Source organism: Pyxicephalus adspersus, chromosome 1 (genome assembly GCF_032062135.1).
Source record: "Pyxicephalus adspersus chromosome 1, UCB_Pads_2.0, whole genome shotgun sequence".
Taxonomy (NCBI): Eukaryota; Metazoa; Chordata; class Amphibia; order Anura; family Pyxicephalidae; genus Pyxicephalus; species Pyxicephalus adspersus.
This window is the reverse complement of record NC_092858.1, coordinates 132,184,571-132,207,787: the sequence shown is the minus strand read 5'-3', so window position 1 is coordinate 132,207,787 and position 23,217 is coordinate 132,184,571. Positions and strand designations below refer to the sequence as shown.

The 23,217-nt window shown below is 34.0% G+C and overlaps 1 protein-coding gene across 3 annotated transcripts in view; it reads right to left on the bottom strand.

Moving 5' to 3' along the window:
- Positions 1–5,728: 5,728 nt before the first annotated feature.
- The window catches only part of NLGN4X (neuroligin 4 X-linked), a 158,806-nt gene continuing 141,317 nt past the window's right edge, over positions 5,729–23,217 (bottom strand). For 2 of the 3 annotated variants that reach the window (XM_072427433.1, XM_072427442.1), the window contains exons 6-7: positions 20,994–21,783; positions 5,729–9,280 (exon numbers count right to left, since the gene is read on the bottom strand). In XM_072427433.1, coding sequence (XP_072283534.1) covers positions 8,446–9,280; positions 20,994–21,783 — 1,625 coding nt within the window. In that variant the 3' untranslated portion in view covers positions 5,729–8,445. The remainder of the gene's footprint in view (positions 9,281–20,993; positions 21,784–23,217) is intronic. The other variant, XM_072427452.1, reaches the window with a different exon arrangement.

Genomic DNA, 23,217 nt, shown 5'->3' with positions numbered 1-23,217 from the left:
AGAGTTTTATTTCATATTGGCTTTTTTCTTCTTGAACCTACTCATATACTGTACAGTATACTGCAAGGCTATGTCTGCCTGATTGTCATCTGTCTTTTACAATATAGCATAAAGTGCCATTACTACAATACAGAACGGAGACCCGCAACAGGAGGAGTGAGCAGAGGGAGGGCATGAACAGGGTCCAGTGGAAAGGATTACGGATGAAAGGTTATTGGGTGGCAGGTGATTGGTGGAAGGATAAAGAGGGACCAAAAGGTGCTTTTAAAAGGGAGTGGCATTGGAGGTGGGAGCCCCAGCAGGGAGCAAATTTTCCTTCCATCCTACCTGGCATGGTATGCTTTCAGGGGTGTGTTGAATTCTAGTGTGTGGCAGATGAGTTTCTCAGAGGTGGCGCTTTGTGGTAAGATAAAGGTAGTAGGGTCTCCTTAGTTGAAAGTCAAAAGGTTGTGTTGTGTTTTAAATCTGGAGGTAGGGTTGTGTGGCTGGGAACATGGAGCAGGTACAGCAGATAAATATGTTGGCAAGGCCTTTGAGGAACTGCAGCCAGGAGAATGGTAGTACTGACCAGCAAGATAAATGGCTATAAATGTTGTTACTTGTGGCATGTCCTATCTAGCACTCTTATTCATTATGTTCAGTCTATCGATGTTTGCTTAGATGCAGAGTTGAAACTCAGTGGACTTCCTGCTCTAGGATGCTTCCTGTAACAAACATATTGACAGGTAATTATTTCCATCCAAAAGAGGACATTAGGTTGTGAGTTCTTTTGGGGGCCAATTATTGACATATAGACCCTGCAAAGTGCTGTGCAATAAATAATTGGCTGATTTTGCATTTACAATGCAGTTTTCCTTGAATTTTAAACATCAGGGTCTTCTTTGTCGGATACACATTCCAAAAATTTCACATTACAAAGGTTAAAACATATAGGAAATTATATATTTTTCATGTATCTAACTTGTTTCTTTTTCAAAACCATAATTATCATTATCCTACTGATTGTGTGTGAATTCACACACAGTTGAAAAGCATGCAGAAAATTATTGATTATGATCTCTAAAATGTCTTGATAAAAAAACCTTAGCAAATCATTTGCTTTTGAGTTTATTAAATGCAAAAATCTCAAACTCATCTGGAAAATTTGTTTTAAGACAGTAACAACCTTCCTGGTTTCACAATGAAAGTAATTCCTGCTCATTTGAGATGTAATTACACATGGAGTTAATAACATTTAACTTTTTATTGCTGGAAACCTTTGCATATTTGATAAGACAAAGTTCCTTTTTGAAAATATTAGGATGTTTAAGTATTATTACAATAAATAGCTTGAAGAAGAAGCCAAGGCAGAGATGTTTGCAGCTAATTATATACTTACAAATCAATGTGCTGTACCATGTAAAGTACTGCTATAATGATGATCATAGTTGTATTGTATTATTCAAGGCTGCTATCACTGTAATAAAATGAAAACAATTTTGCCCCTTTCAGTACTATAGCTTTCCCATCAAAGGAAAGGTTCATTACGTGCAATGTGATGTACATGTATTATAGGTGAAATCCTCTGTTTCAGAGCTGGTTCAAAGCTGTAGGATGAACTGAAATTTTCACTGAATTTTTCCCATCCTAAATAATAATAAAACATCTGACATTTTCATCCTGCAACTTACTGTAGAGCTGCAAAATAAAGGTTTTTTTTTTTGCTGCACTGTCAACTTTCTTCTCCTGAGATTACACCTATTTTCAGCCACAAGGAGGACAGATTCCATGTATCTTAGGAACGCCCCACAGAACTACATGATCCTTCAGGATGGAATTCATAGGAATGTTTTGAGACAGACTAAAGGGTCTACAGGCCAACTTCAACTAGGCTATGCTGACAAAATGAAGTAAGCGCTGCCTAGAAAGGGTTACAAGGGGTGTTACCATGACTGGTCAGCCATCTTAATAAAAAGAGCATGAACTACAAGTCACCTTGAGTGATTACAGAAGGGAAGGGGCACTAATCAGAACTGTAACAGCAATCTGTCAGCTCCGCTCCCCTGATTGGTCCTGCAGGTTCCAAAAATTCGGTCTCCCAGCCGAATTTACAAAGGCTATTCTCGCCTACATGTTTGGTAACGGCCCAATTCGCAGTGAGACTGAATTTAATAACTTTGTCCGCTCATCCCTAGTTATAAATAAATTTCAGGTCTTCAGGGAATCCCTACTATTATTATTATATTTACAGCTCACAGTACATAAGTGTGAAGGCCAGTAGAGAGAATACCTCCTACATTGCTGACCAGTAAAAAGAATGTCACCCTTACAGATATTCAAAAAGCTCATTAGATGTCATTAGATTAGATGTCAGGTCCGCTGACTTGGGAAGCACAAACTGCTCATTGTTCAAGGAACCCCTAGCAACTTCTGGAGGAATCCTGGTTGAGAAACACTGATATAGACTAATAAATGTGCCTGAAAGGCAGCCTTAGGTAGGTTAACAAATATAGCCCACAGTCTTTGTGTTGCACTACTCCCTTTCCAACCCACATACACTTCTTGTCTGTGTAACACTATGATGACTAAACTGTAAATGGAAATGTTTTCAAAAGAAGGCTCTCTCTATCACTTTGTTTTACTATGAGTATTTGTCCTGCTTTCTGCATCTCTCCCTTAGACCATAATAAACTGTTAGCAGTCATTCTGTTTTACCCTTTTTATCTTATTTATCAAATTTAAAAGTTTTTATGTGACACTCTACATATCCAAATAAAGTATATTGATATTCTGCATCACTATCTTATATCCTAGAATGCTTTTCTAGCATGTATACCACTTTGAGTTTCCTAATAGACTTTTTCCCCTTTTATAACTTTCATTAAACTTTCTTTAAACCCTGAAAAAATATTAAGTTCTTTTATTTTTCATTTCCTTCCTTGTACCATAATAGAGTCTACTCCACATTTTCTATACCTTATTTTTGTTTCTGTCTTCTTTATCCTTTCTTAAACCATATTAGACATTAAACTATCTCACCTTCCCCATCCTCCTTCATAGCCTAGCATGATTATAAATCAATTGCTATTACCTTACAGCCCAAAAAAGTATAAATACCTGTTCTACAGGTGGAAAGAAAGAATGTGGCTGCTGTACTAAAGGAATAAAGCTTAGCTTTGAAAAAGATGCAAAGCTCTGCCTCATTTGGTAAAAATATGTTTTGTTTTTCTTTTTAAATTTGTCTGTCTTCAAACTTCAAAACCTAGAGCACTCTGACTCTTAACTTTTCAAATAAAATTGATAGGGACCCTATATATTGCCCTGTATTGTCCTATATTATTAGACAATTTTATCACCTTGAAAACTAGTTAGATTTAGGTGCTGACCGCATGAAGAGAGGTACATGAAAGCACCCAAGAATTTTGCTGTCCTCTATTGCACTCTAAGGCTGGTTTACTTGACCAATGAGTTTGGTCTGCTCACTTACAAAAATATTTTTTTTTTATGGGATTTTTCGTTTAGTAAATATGATGGGAGAGAACTTTGCAAATGATACCAACTCACATTCAAGAAGATGCAAAGCTTTACCTTATTCACTTAGCTGCCTGGTGACAATTAAATATGTTGTGAAAAGCCTATATTTTCCTATCAAGATAGAGTAAGGGTTTAATTATGGGACAGAGAAACATGTAATTTTTCTATGAACAGCCAATCTTCAGGCAAGTAAAGAAGGTGTGGGTATAATCCAAAAAGTGCACCCCTTTCTTTGTATGCTTGGACAAGGCACAAATCATAGTTGGTTGTGCAATACATTTAGAACCCAAAGGATTTTTGGGAAAACCAAAATGTATCTCAGAACAAAAATTAATATCTGTGAATGCTAACTGTTACCACAGCTGGGTCCTTTCAGGAACCTATTCAACTTTCTGAATCTTTCTGTTGAGGCACCCACAGTTCACAGTATCACCCAAAAAAATTAACAACAGATAGGAATTTTTCTGTGCATGCATACTGTGACTGATTATATAGCCTGATAACTAAAGAAGCATTTAGCCCCTAAATAATCTAGATGTTTTGTGATGTATGTTATATGGAGATTACAAAGTGATCCTTGCTACCTGGTGAATAGTGATTTTAGAAAGAACTGATGACTCCTGGTGAGTTATGCTTGGTTGAGAATCAGTATCTAAATACATTGGACCTGATTTATTAAACCCCTCCAAGACTAGAGAAGATAGATTATCATGGTGGAACCCATGTGGTCTAGAAAAAACTGGTATAGAACTATCCAGGATCGGAAAATTTTTCCAACTAATAGCATTTCTAGGTTTGCTGGATCATTCATTCTCTCGTGATAATCTATACTTTCCATTATTGGAGGCTTTCATAGATCAGGCCCAATATATGTGATATGTGTGGCTTCTCTTTTAACAATTACTATATGTGGAAAAACAGTACTATCAAAAATGTACTAATTATTAGCATTTCTACAGTTTGGATGTACATTTGCTATGCTTTCTGTATATTTGATTAATAAAGATTGTTTTATTCCTAAAATGTTGATTGTCTTCACCAGAGATTCATTAACTGCTTTTTTTAGTAACCTACATGTTTATTTGGGTTTTTATCCAACTTTTGTCTCCAGCAGAGAGGATTTCTTTGTGTGTTTGTAGATTTGGTATTTTTGTGCCCAAGGGGACATTGGGTTTTGAAACCCTTTGCTTGCTTTTATAGCGTACTAGGAAAAAAAAGCAAATGTTTCCTTTTGTCAGGCCTATTTGTGGACAACACTTTAACTTTCATTTTCTACTTTATTCTTTAAAGAGAAATAACCATGTCCCATGTCAGTTAATATTTCAGCCAGACCAATAAGCACAAAAAAGTTATATACATATATATATATATATATTACTGTATGTATAGGGCCTAATTTATTAAGCCTTCCAAGACTGGATAGGATTGACTATCATGGTAGAACCTGGGTGGTCATGCAAACCTGGAATAGATCTGGTCTTGTATGTAAAACATTTGCCAACTAATGGAAAATAGAAGTCTATTCCATGTTTGCTGGATCACCCAGGTTCTTCCATGGTAGCCTATCTTCTCCAGTTCTGGGGAGCTTTATTAAATAAGGCTCATTATCTTAAAAACTTCAATTAAGTAAATGTAATGATGGTTTCAAATCTATGTTGTAATGCTAAATTTGAATACCTCTAAAAGCACTACATATGTTTTCTTTGAAGCTCGTCCACTGGTGTGCATGTTTTACATTTAGAAAGCAATTGGGTTTTTTATTCATTCTTTTAATTTAAGGAATATTCTTACCACCCATATTACTAGTTTTAATAATATGAACTTTTAAATAATGTATATTCTAATTAAACTGACCCCTATTTCACCATGAATAAAAAGGCTCACTTACACACTCACTTAGAAAACGTATGGGCAGTTCTAGTGGTGCCTGAGGTTTCTCCTCTAACTTCACAAGATTATCAGTAAATCAATTTCTTGTGCACAGAAAGATGTTATTGTGCTCAAGAGGAAACATGGTTACATTTTTATTAAATTTCATAAACGCAAGGCTGGTTAAACATTAAAATATAAAATTATTTATTAATAATAAATTTGTAACTGTGTGTGGGCTCTTTCTTTTATTTTTCATATGACAGAATTCCTCTTTAACCACTTTCCATCTACATTCTGTAAATTGCCACTCTGGGCATGAGGCTTCATGCAGAAGTATTGTTATTCTACATTCCCATTTCCAACTAAAAATTGACTCTTCTAACTGTTAGACCCCAATGACAGCTTTAGGTTTCCACTAATATTTAAGAACCAATCCACATGTTTATTTTGTTATTTGCAGGGCAACACATAGACAAGCTCAGGAGCATAGGGGGTCTAGCTTTATCTTTATAAGTAGCAAAAGCTTCTAACAAAAGCATTTATTTATACCAAAAAAACCTAACTACCTGAATAGCTTGTAAACATTTTAACAAGACATTGACTATGGATTCCCTTCAGTATCATTTATACAGGTATTGGGCAATGTTTACTTATACATATAATAGATGAGACATATGTATAACCTTCTAATAACCTTCTCTATGCGCATTAACTATATGACTTCAGGACCTTGCAAGACAGGTTCTCATAAAATTTCACTTACCAACATAGATATTTACTTTTAAATAAAATCTGAGTGCTCCAAAAGCTCCTTTTCCCAGAGCTACCATAACCGTCCAAGTGCAGGTGAAAATGGAGCTCACTTGTTGCATTCTTCTGGTCAATCAACTTTATTGCTCCATTGACCATGCATTTAGGATAGTGCTCAAACGTCCCATTTGGACCTATTGCTCTGATATGTTTTACCCAACAGGATTAATGAGAAGAGATTGGGATGCAATGATCTTTCTTTTCTTAATGCATTTATATTTTGTTTTTAGAATAAATCATCATAATAATAATTCACCTAATATACATTAGTGTGTTCAAGCAGCACAGCAAACCTTTTTTCACAACCACTCATAATAGATTTTAAAGAATATCCAAACCACTCAAAATGTATATAAGGCATTATAAGTCTTTCTATTCCAGATGTGGTAGCCAAATTATTGTTTTTATTTTTTTTGGCAATTCTGATATTTTGCATTCTGTCCTATGGTGGCTGCACTTACTCCACCAACTGTATCTATGAAGGGGAGCCATGGCTCGGGGGTAAAATTCACAGTTTATGGAAGATAGCTTGGAATATAGATTACAATGTTTGTGATTTCAGTTCATGTCAATACTGAGGCTTTGCATTTTTAGCAAGATCAACAAGTATTTTCTGCTAATGTAGTCATCACATTTAAAGACTTCTAGTGATGATAAATGATGATGTTTAATGCAGACTAAGGGGTCTATGTATAATGCAGTGAGTGTCATAAATATTCTCTGATGGTGAATCAATCACTGTAATTTGAGATACATACACCTGGTATATTCACTTGCAGTAAGTGTTTGCCTAATATCAGATTCACTGACTCTCCCTCTAATAGTAAACCTGTAGTAAATTGTATTCTTGTTAAAAACAAATAAATATGGCCATTAACAGATGAAAACAACTTTTGCAATCATATTTAAAACCAAAAATAGGAGAAGAAATTGTTTACTCTTTCCAATAAAATGTTCAGAATTTATTTGAAAACCATTTTTTGGTGGTTTTTCTTTTTAACTTTCCGTCCTGTGCATTACGCATGTGACAGGTACATAATTATTAAAAATATAAATAAATGGAAAACAAATGAAAACGATGTTAACTCACATTATATATGACAAACATCAGATGTTGGGCAATAATGGATAAAGCATTGTATTAATTAAAAGAACACAATCTTCATCAATTTGCAATAAATTCTTATTTTCATATAATTGTTTTCCTTTTTTAACATTGTGTATCCTACAGTGTGGTCTGAGTTTACATTTAGCATTTTTTTTTTAAAAATAGGGCAATAAGAAAGAACAGCAATTTTAAACATTCTTAGATACATCTTTTGAATAGTGCTCATTATTCTTGAATATTACCCAGTGCTCCAGATATTCAAGAAACAATAGTAAAAATGTAAAACATTAAAAAAAAGAAAAAACAAATGAACGGTAAAATTGCACATGCATTTGTGTAACTTCAAAGGGGAGTTTTGCAGTTAACATATCCAAAATGTCATTTTCAAGAGAACTTGCATTATTTCCTACAAATGAATAAGATTATAAAATTTCTTAACTGTTTCTTACATTATTAAGAAGAAAACCCTTTTCTTTTTCTGGAGGCAACAGAGATGGATTTTGACTAATGTATATACACTTAGGTCACAACTAAAAGCACAATCTTTCTAAAAGTTCTTTTGTTAAACTTAAAACAACAATAAAAGATATTTTTTTTTGTTTAACTCACGGCTATTTACATTTTTACAAACTTTTTTTTTCTTCTTTAAATACAGTTCATGATGGCATATACCTTCATTGCCAGTACTATACATTTAATTCTGCATAGTCAGTCCTCAGTTTTAAATAGAATTTCCATTGTGAATTACAGCTTTATAAAAAGCTCAGGATACTAATGTATTTGACCAAGGGCCCTTTTGTTCTGTATGGCACATAGAGAACTTAGAAAACAAAAACAAAGCAGTAAAGACATTTTGTGTTCCAGAGCAGCTTTCCTCATTATTTATATTAGAGAAAACATCCATTTTCTTCTAGGAGACTGTTCAAAATATTAAGTTTATCAAAATTTTGTCTAGCAGGGATAAATTCATAAGCATTATCATAACAGCAATTTACACAATTCACATCTTGGGCTGATCGGTATGAATATTAGACAATTCCTCTAGACGGGCATGAGTAAGAAAATAATTCCTTCTTTTCTACTTTTCCACAAGTTTTCTGTTTGTTTTTGTTTTCACCGAGAGGATGGAAAACATGGCAAAGCTATACTCGGGTGGTAGAATGGCCATGGGGTAAATTAGTACTATTTTGGCCTCCACTGAAAGTATTAAAGGTATGCAGTGGTTGCATACCCGTTAATGTGTTTGGAATCATTGTTATTGTATTTGGAGTCATTAGTGGGATATCATCTGGGGACCTCCTCAGTGTGAGGGTATAGTCAGGTGGACAGGTCAGTCGGAGAGTATCATGTGCCTGAAGAGCTTCACATTCATGATCATGCTCCAACTGCTTCATTTGTAAGGACATTATTTCTTCATTTTGAATATGCGCTATATCATTTGTTGTGTTCCTCTGAGGACTAGGCCGTCTGTGTGTTTCATGCCGTCTCTTATCTTTTTTGTAATACAATGCAGCGAAGGCTAAAATATTCAGAAACAAAAGGGAGGCTCCTACAGCAATAGTGACACTAAGTTCTGTGGAGTAATCTCTTTTGTCTTCTGCAATGATAGTGGTTCCACCCAAAGCATTTGTGTTTACTTTTGGGCTGTTTGGCGGTGTCATTGCTGGGCGCTTGGTAGTAGTCCTTGGCTTTACAGGTCGTCTTGTAACGTATGGAAATGAAGTCATATCCGGAGGTGGTACCTTGGTTGTTGTAGAAACATATTGAAATATTTCATTAAGGTTGTGTAAATGCGGCACTAATTCTAACCAGAAAGCCACTTTGGTTGCTCTGTAGTGATCTCTTACTCTTGGCTTGAGACCAATATGTAGATATAATTGGTCTTTTGGATCATATTTAGACCAGGCAACTTCTTCAAATCTATTTGGCTTTGTATGTATGAACTTTGTGTCCTGTGGAACTGGTTTGTTTGGATCCCTGCAAAGATTAAAAAAGAAGTTTAGACATAAATATATTTGCAATATATCTGCAATTTGAGGTATTCAAGGGAAGAACCCTCAAAACATGTATGACGCTACGACCCAACTTTTAATTGTTGGTAAATAATAAACTCTAATTTTATATATATATATATATATATATATATATATATTACCCATAATAAAACATAAGCATATGGTATAGGATGTGTCAAAGCATGCAAAAATGTAGTTACTGTTCATACCCTATTCATCTTTAGAGCTTTGTTCAGTTATCTTTCTAGCCTTTATCTTATATTTTTCAATTCTCTACCTGCCATCCCAATGCACTGCATGTGACTCATCATGCAAACCCTACATAGTTATCTGGGATTCTTCTAAGTGTCCCTAAAATCTGTCTTTTTTCTCTTAATCCTAAATCATTCTTACTGTAAAACACATACATATATGAGTTGTATGCCTGACTTTTCCATCAGTTTTAGAGTGGAGACACAGATTTGACACTAAAAAGTCAGATGCCAGACATTAAATAATGAAATATTTATTACTCTGTATTTGTCAGTGAGATTTCATATACTTAATGTTATTTTTGTGCATGTTCATATTTAAACCTTTACCCTGGTGCTTTAGTAAAGTGATTATTATCCACTGTCGCAGCCAATAAATTAATATTAAAAAGCAATCAGCATCTCTGCAGTGGCATGTTTATTAAAATGTGCACTGCTTCGGTTTTATATTAAATTGAGTCAATTCACATTATGTGCTATGTACCTAGTCAATTATTATACCCTGCTACATTCACCATATACACTTAAATCAAGTATAATCCAGTATATATTTCTTAGGACACAGGTAATATAATAATATATCCTATATATATAATATATCCTGTAATATATCCTATATATCCTCTTTGACAAATATCAGTGCTTTTAAAATATCATATTTTACAACTAGCTTTTACATGTTTTGATTCTATAACCGCAAAACAAAATATTGGTGGTCGAGACACGAATAATAAGCATCCCACAATTACATACTTCTTGCATCCTGTAGTTCTTAGACGAGGTCTTGCTTTGGCTAGTTACACCAAAGGCTACCAAAGCATAGTTTTATGTGCTAGTGTTACACCATGATGCAACAAACGGACATTAAGACATGACTGTGATGCCTAAATCTGTTACATGAAGTACACATGAGTTCGGTACTCAACCCAAAAATGTAATTTTGCTCTGATAGCTAAAGCTAATTTCTGTCTTTTATTTCTGACACTAATTCTGTAAATGCAGGGTCCCTTTTATTGTACACAAATGTAATATTAAACACAAATAATGATTACACTTTGGAATTAATAAATACATTGTTGACTTCCTTTTCATGATGCATTAGGCATTGAATGCTACATTAGTAAAAACATTGTTAGATTTGATCCAAAAAACACAAAAATTGAGATACTTGTCACAGGGAAAACATCATCAAGAATATTTAGTATGTTTGTATTTCCAACATTACGCCAGATTTGGTAAAGCTGGCCAAGACTGGAGAGGATAGACTATCATTTGATAACCTGGGTAATCTAGTAAACCTGGAACAGATTTCTTAAAAAATATTTGGTATTGGTAGGCAAAAAGCAATTCCTGGACAGAATCTAATTCAAATTTGCTGAATCACCCAGGTTCTCTAACGATAGTCTATTTTCTGCAGTCTTAAAGAGCTTTAATAAATCAGACCTATTGACTAATCAGTAGGTATGCCTTGCATTCCATTGAAATCCAAAGACCTAGTGATGATGTCACTAATCTTAAAAAAGTATATAATAAAAAAAGGTTTTATTTATGCATTTTATGATTTCCTAGCATGTTGCCAAGAGGGCCAAGGAAAAGAATAAGCAGGGAAGGCACATTTAGATGAACTTCAGCTTTAAATCCTTAACTTGAGTTTGTTGCCTATTATAAACCATTGTATAAAACCATAAAAAATGTATGTATATATATATAGTTATATATATATATATATATATATATATATATATATATATATATATATATAAAAGCTGTAATTTATATTCTCCATAGCATGACAGGTATATTGAAATTAAGCCTGTTTTATAATAAATTTAGCTATTTTGCTCAACAGCATATTCCCCTGTAAAGGAGAAACCTGGTTTTATATGAGGTATTCTAGAACTTTATGTTCCTTATACTTCATCTAAATGCGAAGCACAAAATTTTTGCTGTATAGTAATTGCATTTTTATTGCCATGAACATGACTCAGTTTTTATCTTTTACTTGGTACGCCTACAAATTACAAACCTAAAATGAATACTGGAGAATTTAGAAACTTTATAACTATTTTCACTGATGGATCAAGTTATAGCACAACTTTTTATCTAAACAAATAAAGCACTCTGATATACTTATTGTTCAGGTGATCATAAACATAAACAAAGAGGTAATAAGGTCTGATTGCAAAAAACTCATACACATCTATTGTTTGAAAAGCAAAAGAAATATACAGATTAAACCAAACCAAACCCATAACACAGTATGTAATATTTTACATGTGCATTTAGGAAATTTGAGTGATGATTTTTGGCAAGTGAAAATGATGTATTTGTAAAGTTACCATCTTGGCAGAATTTGTATCTAAACTTGTACTGAACTAATAAAGTGATTTTCACCCTGCACAATCTATTCAAAGGTAAAATTCAGGTAAAATCAACACAGAAAGTTCTTTTGAAAGTCACTTAAGTAAAAACACAAAACAAATACCTTATATCCCTTTGCAGAGTATTGCATATCCTTAAAACCTATGGCTACAATTCATGCGCTGGTCAGAATTTCTTATTTGTAGTCACCCCATTGTGCTGTAAAAGGCTGTGGCCACAAGTCTAAATGCTCATATCCAAAATACACAATGAAAGGTATCATGATATATGTAGTTTTGTTATAAGCAGGAAAATGACTTCACAGTCACAATGCTGCACTGCAACCAGAAATGGTGAAAACAACCAGCAGTCACTAAATATATATTGTGGTCTACATCCTGCCAAACATGGATAAAATTATGTAATTATAAGTTGCATCATGATTCTGTAATTCTGAAAAAACTGAGCCAACACTTTTACCTTGTAAATCATAAATCTGCCACATAACTTTCTATACAGGTATGGTTTGGTGACCTTAAGGGCTTATTTCCAATAGTGCATTGCAATAATTTACGTGGCACGGCACATCACATATGTTGGGGAATTGGTTTGCCATTCATTCCTAAAGGCACCTTTATTGCAACTTTCCAGTGTACCGCAGTGCAATACATGGAAATTCACAGCAACACATTGCTGTGTGCTCTGCTTTCAAAAGTACAGCACATGAATAGTATAAACTTATTTTATAAACTAAACCCTCATGGGCCTTTAAAAAAAATGCTAAAACTTTAGAATTTTTAATTGTACAGTACGTGTGATTTTTAAGCGACGTTGCAGTTGACAAGAAGCCAAAGACTAAATCCACATTAAAAGTAAGTGAAAAACAAAAATCCTCATTTGAACCTAGAAATAATTAGATCTGCATGACAGGATATCACAGACTTTTGGCAAAAAAGGTTATTGACTCTTATGAACTAATTATTACATCCATATAAAGAAACAAGCTGAAATAATCTGTTAAATATGTCCAAAGAAAAGTTGCTTTCGGATACAAGCATATTTAGGTGTTTTGTGGCCAGACACTGGTAGTAATTATATTTGTTTACGTTCTTTTTTTTACCATTTATTATTTCAGGGTTTTTAAATGTACAGTGAACAAAGGTAGACATACAATATCAACATGCACTTCATCAGTGCACTGCAGCACAACATGCAAATACATTGTCACGCATTGCTGTGTGCTACAAACTACATTATTTTTTGTGTACTATGGTGCATTGGGCAGCACATTCAAATGTATGGTCTTCCCTAACACAACATATACCAACATTTTCGAACTTGCCTACCCTCACTCTTACCCACCATTCCATACCCCCCCCTCTTACTGTGTGCTACTTTCCCTACTTCTTAGATTGTAAGCTCTAATGCGCAGGGTCACACTGTATTTTTAAAAGTGCAGCACATGGCCATGACAGAAACCCAGTGTGGGAGTAAAGTAATTGACTTTCATTGTACTGCATCAAGGTTTTTGGACTTCCACTGTGTATGTTTTTACAAATATGGCTATCACATTTAAATTGTTATATTCCGTGTTGTCAGCAAAGTTTAAATATCCCTACTGTAAAATGATAGTGTATTAGGAGTTTTGTAACACTAGGTGGGGATGTAGTGCATCCTCATACCTGTAAAGACCTCTAGTGGCTGAGGAGGGGATCACAGTAAGAATGTACTTCCTGAAAAATTTGTTAGACCTTTACTATAAAGGGGTCATTGCCATTTTATAAGTGTTATTGCCTAGACGGAGGTGTTTTTACAGTGCAAGAGTAGAAGGCAACATTTTGTGTGGCACGATTTGTGATGACCAATGGATGAACCTATTTTATTTTTTTATTACTGTTGTTACGGGGACCTTTTGGAGGGTTATTTAATAATAATATTAAACAGTATTTATTTAGCACAAACATATTACGCAGCACTGTACATTAAATAGGGTTGCAAATGACAGTCACAGATAGTGACACATGAGGAGAGAACCATGCCTGAAAGAACTTACAATCCATGATTCAGGTTACCATCAAAAATATTGTTTGTGGAGGAGGCAAGAAATATTTTGCACTAATGCACAAATGGTTTCTATTAAAATTGTCTCATTTCCCTTGGGCATTTTTTTGCAGCTTATATATTTGAAATATACATTTATTTATTGTTAGACAGTGTAGACTATTGTGGGAAAAAATGATGCAGAACATTTAATATAATGATTGTTTGTTAACTTTATTCTCACTTCCCTTATCATTATATATATATATATATATATATATATACAGTTAGTTGGCTTATTCTGTATCTAAGGTCCAAATTAAAGTTGGTTGTATTTTTCAAGCTTGCTTTTCAGACAGATGGTCTGGATTGCAACAACTTCATTCAGCTCATTTATTTGTTCTTATTTCACATCTCTATTTAAAGATCTTCCATTCATTCCATCCCTCATTTTTTTTACTTTCTCCAGCTCCCTCAATTTGTTGCTACCATGGCAGATGTACAGACATTGTTTTTCTAAATAAGTAGATATGTCTGAATATTTTTTTCCAAATAATGGTTAGTGACATTTAAAGTGCAGGCATACAAATAGGATCATACATGGAAGGCCATAAACAGAAAGTTCACGCTCTCCTGATAAATTCAGATTGAGCTATTGTAATGGAAGACTGCATAGGTAACCAATTACCTAACCAGGATAGAACTGCATAAAGTCAAACACATTACATGGTGAACAGTTCACCCTATACGTGTATAAAATTCAACAGTGTTCACTAAAGTGGTGAGGATTCTTATTTTAGTAATTTAAAATATATCTAAAATTTTCATTAGAAAATGAAGAAGATGACAAGAATCCAATAACTAAATCCACATTAACTGAAAAAAAAGCTTTTTAATACTACATATAATTAGAATGCATAGGATGAGTTGAAATTAACTGTAGATATTTAAGAGGAAAAAAGGAATTTTTAGGATACAAGCATATTCATGTGCCTGGTGGCCAGACACCGATCATTGGTTACATTTTTCTGAACAATGTGTGATGTGCTCAGTCTTTTACATAACCACACAGCAAATATTACTCTTATTATAATTCAACTAATTTAGGATAAGTTTGAAATTGATTATAAGACCAGATCTGGGGCACTGATTGCCAGGATATGCATCCCTGAAACGCATACACCATGAATTGATTTAATAAATAAATGTTTACTTAGCTTAGGCAATAAAATAAACTGTGTTTGCTTCTTTTATCCAACCATGTACAAGGCAAAATGATTTTACTTCCTAGTATATGAGTATTTAAAGTGAACACATTTTATAAAATGTAATAAGCTTTGCAACCCCAACAACCACTTTTGTTCACAATTTACAAGTGTTAAAGGGGTTTTGAAGGACAACTGGCAGAAAGCTGTCATCAGCCCCCAATTACCAGTATGGAACAGTCATGTAGCAATCACACCTTTACCACCCATGTGAACTAACCCTAATATAATTACATCCACCATCTGAAGCGTATTGTATTGGGCATTATGTTTCAAAAGGACCTAAAAAGAAATGAAAATTAAATGCACTGATTCTCAATCTCATTGCAGCAAGCTATATACTTGCTGTTTTTTTTTTTTACTGACAAGGGTCACTGCAGATAACTAGCTGGATATAATCATAACTGTGAGAAAAGAAAAATGTGAGCAGTTGAATGTTCCAAAGCTGTCATTCAGTCTTCAAAGATAGCCATTTGGCATTTCAGATGTAACTAGCTGCATGTTTTTACAGTAAGGTCGATCATTGAAATGCATAATCACTAGCCCTGGATCCCGAAGTTTTATGAACAAATCAGAATTTGAAGATCTCCTATATAAAGTGAACATGTGCTTTCTTGTGTGGGGAAAACGATGGATTCACATGAATACCCCCTCAACAGAGGTACAAACATGTCTTTTTTTCTCCTCCAACCACAAAGAGTAGGATAAACCCCCTCTGTAAGCCATCAGTCCTAGCATATAAAGCACCGGTATATGGTGATAGGCTCGGTGCTGCCACTTAAAATGAGCCATATACTCTACCATAATAAAAATGTAATGGATATTCCCTTTCATTCCTGGCTGTTAAATTCATATGCAGGGCAGTGAAAATTGAGTATGTGCTGCTGAGGAGAGGAGATTAAAACCAGCGTATTGGTTTGCTCTTTATAGGAAAAGCATCGATTTGCTTTGAAGGTTCATGCTACAGTTCCCATTAATAGTTAAATTTCAGCAAACCAAGAAACTACATGAAGAGACCATAACTATATCTGACCTTTTGAAATGCAATTTTATCTTTAAAATGCATTCATTTTTGCTACGCTTTGAAATAATGAATTCTATTTACTCTCAGCTTTTGGCTATCAAAGACCATGCATCATAAATTACCAAGTAAAATGAAAGTGTTTACTTTTTCAATTCAATGTAAAAACAAGATATTTCCTTCTTATTTATAAGGAATACATTCACTGGCTATTGAACTTTATAGAAAATGAGAGACATGTTTAATAGTTTCCATTTCCAGCCTTGTAATTCAGAACATCACCAAAACCTTTTCATAATACTGCAGTCTGCTCACTGCACTGCAGAAAGTCTGCAGTTTGGAATGCTAAATCCTGTCATTAAAACCTTCACTGAAAATATTTAGTGTTCCCTATTGCAGCATTGAGCAAATCTTCATTTTAATGCAAAAGAAAAAAAAAGCCTGCAAGGTTAAAGGAAAATATTTTACAGGGAGAAATGCAAAAATATGCTGGATGAGAATTATGCAGGATGAAAGTTGTTGTCCTAAAATAGTTTTTGGTTAATGGTCTTGGTGTTCTTCCATAAAATATCAGCATAAAAGTTTCTGTGTTTATTGATCAAGTATACGTTTTACATTAATTATATTTACCCTATATAGCTTACAGCAGTAATTTTGCTAACGCTGATAGCTTGCACAATCAATAAATGCAAATAGGCTGTTTTACACCATTCAATGTGGAATAATTACAGCATGCACAGCAAAGAACACTACAGGGTAAAAACAGATCAGGTTAGGAAAATGAAGCTAGGGATAACATCATATTTCGTTAAGAATAGCACAGATACAATGAGGAAGATTTATGAAGCTGCAGATTTTTTTTTAATTGTTAATCTGATGTTTCCTTTATACTCAGTTTCGGGAAAATTTTATGTTCTTATTTTGCATAATAAATTAGCTCATATGTCTAAAAGCAGCAATAGATGCAATGTAATGATTATTAACCACAAACCTGCCCATATATATGTATATATATATATATATATATATATATATCCTTATACACATGAGATATATTATCCTTAACACATGAGATAACCTGAATATTGCAGTGATTGCAGTTGCAGCACAACAAGGCAGACTGTCACCATTTGACTGTATCATCAAACAAAGCAACACTTTTTGCCTTTGTGGCTTAACAGATAGAATAATATTAACATATTTGAACATAAAAAGCCACAGTTGTGGAAGATTTATAAAGAGTAGACCTACTGAATATAATGAGTATGTTTTATGATTGAAATGAACAAATATACTTACTTGAAAGGTGTAAGGTGAAAAGACATGGGTAAACATTTATGTATCTGGTGCCATTCTCAATTTGACCACTAGTTGGTGCTGTGTACTTTTATTTACACTAACACTTGTATTTATTGTGGGTGAAAAAAAAGCACAACACCACCTAGATGACAAATTGAGAAGTACAGCCATTATTAAATCAATGTATCTGTGAATTCTACTTTGTCTATTTAATATCTTTAAAGTATATTAAATAGATTTGGTCATCACTAGTTGAAATGTAAGTATGTTCCTTCATCTCATTCCACACAAATTGATAAAACAATCACTTTTAATAAATCACAGTGATCTGGTAATAAATGGACCCCATAAATATTCCCCCATGTGAAAGCAAATACTCCAGCATCCATATTCAGTTTCAATAATTAAACCTCCTTCCTACATCCTGCATCATTGTAAATAGATCTGAGCAAGGGAAGTCGTCATCATGTTGAATGATGAAGCAGTGCACAAGACACCAAAATTGTTAACATTAACACATGCTTTCCCCACACAAGGAAAAACAGTGTGTTCACTAATTCTCCTGTCTACAGAAGTGCATACCCAACTCTTTTGCTCATATATTGTTGGCCCCTAGGTTCAAAGAAAACTACTGAGTATTCACAAGTGGGGACTTCCCATTCTTCCATATTTTTGCTATTCACAGAGCCATAAGGCAACAGAAACAGTTCTTTGTTTAAATGCCACAACCTATACAGTCCTACTCCTCTTCTTACCACAGTGGTAAGGCAAGAGAAGATATGAGTTTGCTTCTGAGGGGGTGGATAGCTGTATGCATTTTTACAATTTTTTGATATTTTACAATTTTCCTTTCATTTAAAATTTAACACATATACATGTGTCACTCAGCATCACAACTGCGGGATTTTTTTTAATTGAACATCAGCTGCAGCAAATAAAAGTAGATGCAGTACCATTGAGTTTAAATGGTTGCAAGAAAGCACTGACACAATTAATTACCAATCTCAACTTTATTTAGGTTTTTACTCCCTAATGTAGCTATCTTTTATCATAAATCCTCTAGTATATGTCACCCTATTTTGATACATTCCAAGTGAGGAAAAGGTCTTTAATTTCTTACATTTTATTTTGAAAAGCAGTCACAGCCCGAGTAATAAATTGCTGTCCCCTGCAAGCAGGTGCAGAGCGGGACTGATGTTATCCATTGGGAAACAGTAGTCCCACTTCAGAGGTCCTACATGTCACCCACTAAATCATACATTTAGCTCTGCAATATTGCAAAGTTCACTCATTCTACTGGCTGGAGATCTCTGGCTCAATAGTGTTCCTCAGTCCTCCGCAAAGGGGACCCACAAACAGCAAGGGTCCCAATCTGCATCTGCTAGCAGAGGAACCAATTTTCTACGCCAGCCGTGGCTTGTAAGAAAAACAAAGAGTAAGAATTTGCATACATTTTGCTTTGCTGCACTAAAACTATCCTTAGGAAAATGCAAACTTACAATTTTTTGAACTTTATGTTATATGTGCTCCTGTAACTAATTATGCTCCAGATCTGGAAGTTATATATCACACACTAGACCGCTGGCATTTGATAACACTTAAAAATGTAGAATACTTACAGGGTTCTATTTATAAAACAAAGAATCGGACATTCCTTCAAACATGGAAATCTTCCAAGTGTATGTGCATCAATGGCAGTAATTTATTTTTATGAGGAAATATCAGATTTCCTGTTTATTAAACAGTACTCATATTTTAATCACTTGTTAGTTATGTATTGACACTGCTTGCCTAAAGCAAAGTTAAACATTTATTTTACAGTAGACAATTTAAACAGCAAGTATTTACCTTCCCTGCACTTTTATACTAGCCCTGATCTGCTGAAGGATTGCTTGATAAATATCCAATCCATTGAGGTATGGTGAGAACATGTGTCTTCATTCCTATAGTAGGAACCTAAGGCTGGGATCAGACTATTTTACTGCAGCATTCACCTCCCCCAGGTGCCTAGATGCCCGGGAATGGTAACAGGCTATCACTGCTCGGTATTTTCGGGTATTTGAAATTGCCTATGCAAGCAGCTTTAAAAGTCTAGAAGAACTCTTCCTTTTTTACATTGAAAAAGCTTGTAAATCCCACTTACAAATTTTTAAAAACCCTTAGATTGATGCAAGTGGCATCAATTCAAATCAATAGAGCCGACGGGCAGCAAACCACACTTTAGGTGCATTACTAAATTGCATTACTTTCATTTGCATTACTCTTAAATAAATTACTCCTAAATAAATCCAACAAAGCTTTGTCATAAATAGTTGAAGTCATTTACCTCCCATACACACATATGAAACATACCATTGTACATGACAAGTGACAAGACTTGATGGGAATAAAGTAATTGGTATTAATAAAAAAAGTTGAACTCCTGTAATAAAAATTGAAACTATGAGTAAAAGAATCTAAGTAGTTATTAGCTATATCTATCTATATAAAAGTAATGTCTACAATTGTTTTTAGTATTTATGAATAATGTACTACATTGCCATCTAGTGTTTTAGACCACCTTATTTTATGTAGATGTATTCAAATGATTATATTTTAAATTTCTCCTAAAATATAACTATAGTCAATTTAAGATTTGGATAGAATGGTTAAGGGTTAGAATCATTATCAGGCTGTGTCCCTGTTACAAAGATTTACTCTCCCTAAATGTTCAGTGTTTAAATAATGTCGCCTGGAATTAAATTGAGGGTACATCAAAAACTCTGAGTTGCCCCCAAATTGAAATAGAGAGAAAATATTTATAATATGACAGCTGTCTAGAAGGGGATATCCCTCAAACTGTAAATGTTGAGTCTATAGGACAGGAAGTGAAGGACAGGAATCTCTCTAATATGAAACAGAAGCTTTTGATCCTCTCCTACGCTATTTAAATTTATATATATATATATACGTATTCCTTAATGATGTTTGCATAAACATGATTGCTTGTGCTGCCCCAATGTGCATGCTTTGTACATTCTCATTACGTTTTTAGGTTTCAGAAATTATTGTTTATTACTAATTATTCAGCTTATAAACAACACTCAAGTTAAAGATGGTAGATTTTTTTCCCACTGAGACATGAGTGTACTGCACAGGAGGATGCAGTTAATTAAGTTCTTCATATGGTTTACCCTTTTAAGATTTAATTTTCCTATAACATTTACAATATATGATCAGATTTCATATCATAGTTCATATTTATTATTTTAAAAAACTTGAAAATAAAATGTTTACAACCTTCCAGTATATTTTAACTAAATATTGAAAATTATTAGCACCATTCAGTAGGTTGTGCCTTAAATAAAAAAAAAAAAACACTTACCTCTTTTCTGCACAAATAAAAAAAACCTCTACAATAAATATAATTGTAAAAAGATATAAAAAAGAACTACATACCCAGTTTTGGCAAAGTTAGTCCAATATGTCATAACCACTGCACTGAGCATGACATCGTTCTTGGAGAAATTGCAATTGAAAAGTTCAGTGGGTCCAATCATGGGAATACCGAATACATAAGGAACTTCATCACCGTGGGCAGAATCAGCCCAACTTGGTTTCATTTCACTTTGGCAATGATGATAAAATGCATAGAAATAGGTTGGAGAACCATATCGAGCATGTAAATCAGCTGTTGCAACGGCAGGTGCTACCCACTGGTGATCTGTGAAAAGTGCAACCAAAGTCTTTCTTCTTGTTTCTGGATTCTCTTTATCAGCCCAGTCAGTATACATAAACTTAATTGTCTCTCGGAGTGTATCTTTCCCCTCTGGGTAACCATACAGGTTGTCTACAAAGTTCGAGACTGAAAAGTCAAAATCACTTAGTGAAACACCATCTTCATTATCCACTATACCATCCACAAATTTCAAGCCTTCCCCTTGATTAACTCCAAGCATAATATCATAGTTAAGGAACTCCCCTTGTTCCATGAGTATCTGTGGGTCATCTGGAATGACATCACCATCAATGACTGGTCCAAAGGCAATGTGGTATGTGGCTGGTGTGATGGACTGCTGAATGAGTTCTTTGTAATTCTTCTCCCGAAGACATTCAACCAAGTCAATAGTATCCAGCATGTCACAACCCACTTTATCTGCCAATATCCTCGTATACTTGGCAGGCTGGTAGTTCACTGCCCAGCTGGATAAGGCTGTTCCACTTTGTATGATTGCTTTTTGAAACAAACCTGCAGGTGCAAAATTTATAAATGCAAATGAAAAACTTAAAAATCATACAACAATGCAGCTTTTAGGAAGCAAATAATACATACATTGTTTCTGTGTTTTCCAGTTCTCCCTTAACACAATATAATTTAGCACCAGAAGGGTGATTTTCGATCATTTTTTCAGGAACATAGTTTAAGAAAGCTAAAGCCTAATTTGAACATATATCTGATTTGAAATATATTTATCCATTGACTAAATTAGGACTATAATTACACATCGGGTGTTTGAACTAAACATTTTTTTCACTTTTTTCAATTTGGGAAATTTATATTCAGTAAGTAGTTAAAAGAGCAGAAAAAAATATGTAGTAGTATACCAAGGAAAAAGAAAAACAATATATTATACAAATAATCCTGTTTACATAGTTTTGAGTACTATTTGAGTGTTAAAGTAGTGCAGCCTTACATATAATTATTACATACAAAAAGTCTAAATGCCTTTGTCTCTCTCTCTCGCCTGTATTAGAACAATTTACACAGAATTCTTGTTTTATTTGCTACCTTCGAATTTATAGAAAATTATAAATAAAACAAAATCCTTTTATTTCTTTAGAGAAGTGGTGAAAGGAAAGAACCTCTTGTCAATTTTTTTCTGTGACTCCAAGACTTCACATTATTTTCTACTCCAGTAATTGGTACAACTTGGTATCATGTCCTAACCTTTCCATACTTTTCATAAAAAAGTAATAATAAATACAACTTTGGGTAAACTTTCCCTTTAGCTAAGTTATTTTGAGCATATGGTCCATATTAAAACAACTAGGTTGCTCAGTTATTTCTACACTAGAAAAGGTGAGACGCAAAAACATGATTATTGCCTCCACTGTTTAGCAGACACTAATATTCTGATTGCATTTTACATAATGCAATTACAGTACTTTTTCCCAAAACAATATTTAAAAATGTTAACAAAGTATACTGATTACAATTTTGTCCCATATAGTAAGTGAGATTTTTGTAGACAAAATTTGGCATTTATTCATAGGGAAAAAAATTATGTTTTTGTGGGACCTGGTTTGGCCTGGAGGAGTGGGAAGACTACATTCTCACTTTCCCCTCAGTCCTGGCTAGCCAGGCTCCCCGGGGTCTGGTACTGGAATGGGGGTATACAATCACTGCTCCCTTTACCTGGCAGGCAAGGTTTCATACTTCAGAAAAAGTCTGGTAATAAAACCACAGAAGGACTATATATATATGTGTGTATAAAAAATTAATCTGCTGCTTTAAAGCTATTACACAGCAAGTATTTAAAATACTATACTAATATATTACTATATCAAGTCAATGTTGTAAGTTATTATTGTGTCACATTTGCAGGAAATTTGTAATTGACTTTTGGACAAAAACCTTTTGTTGATCTTAGCATTTGGATGCTAATTGTAAGGAACTTACCCG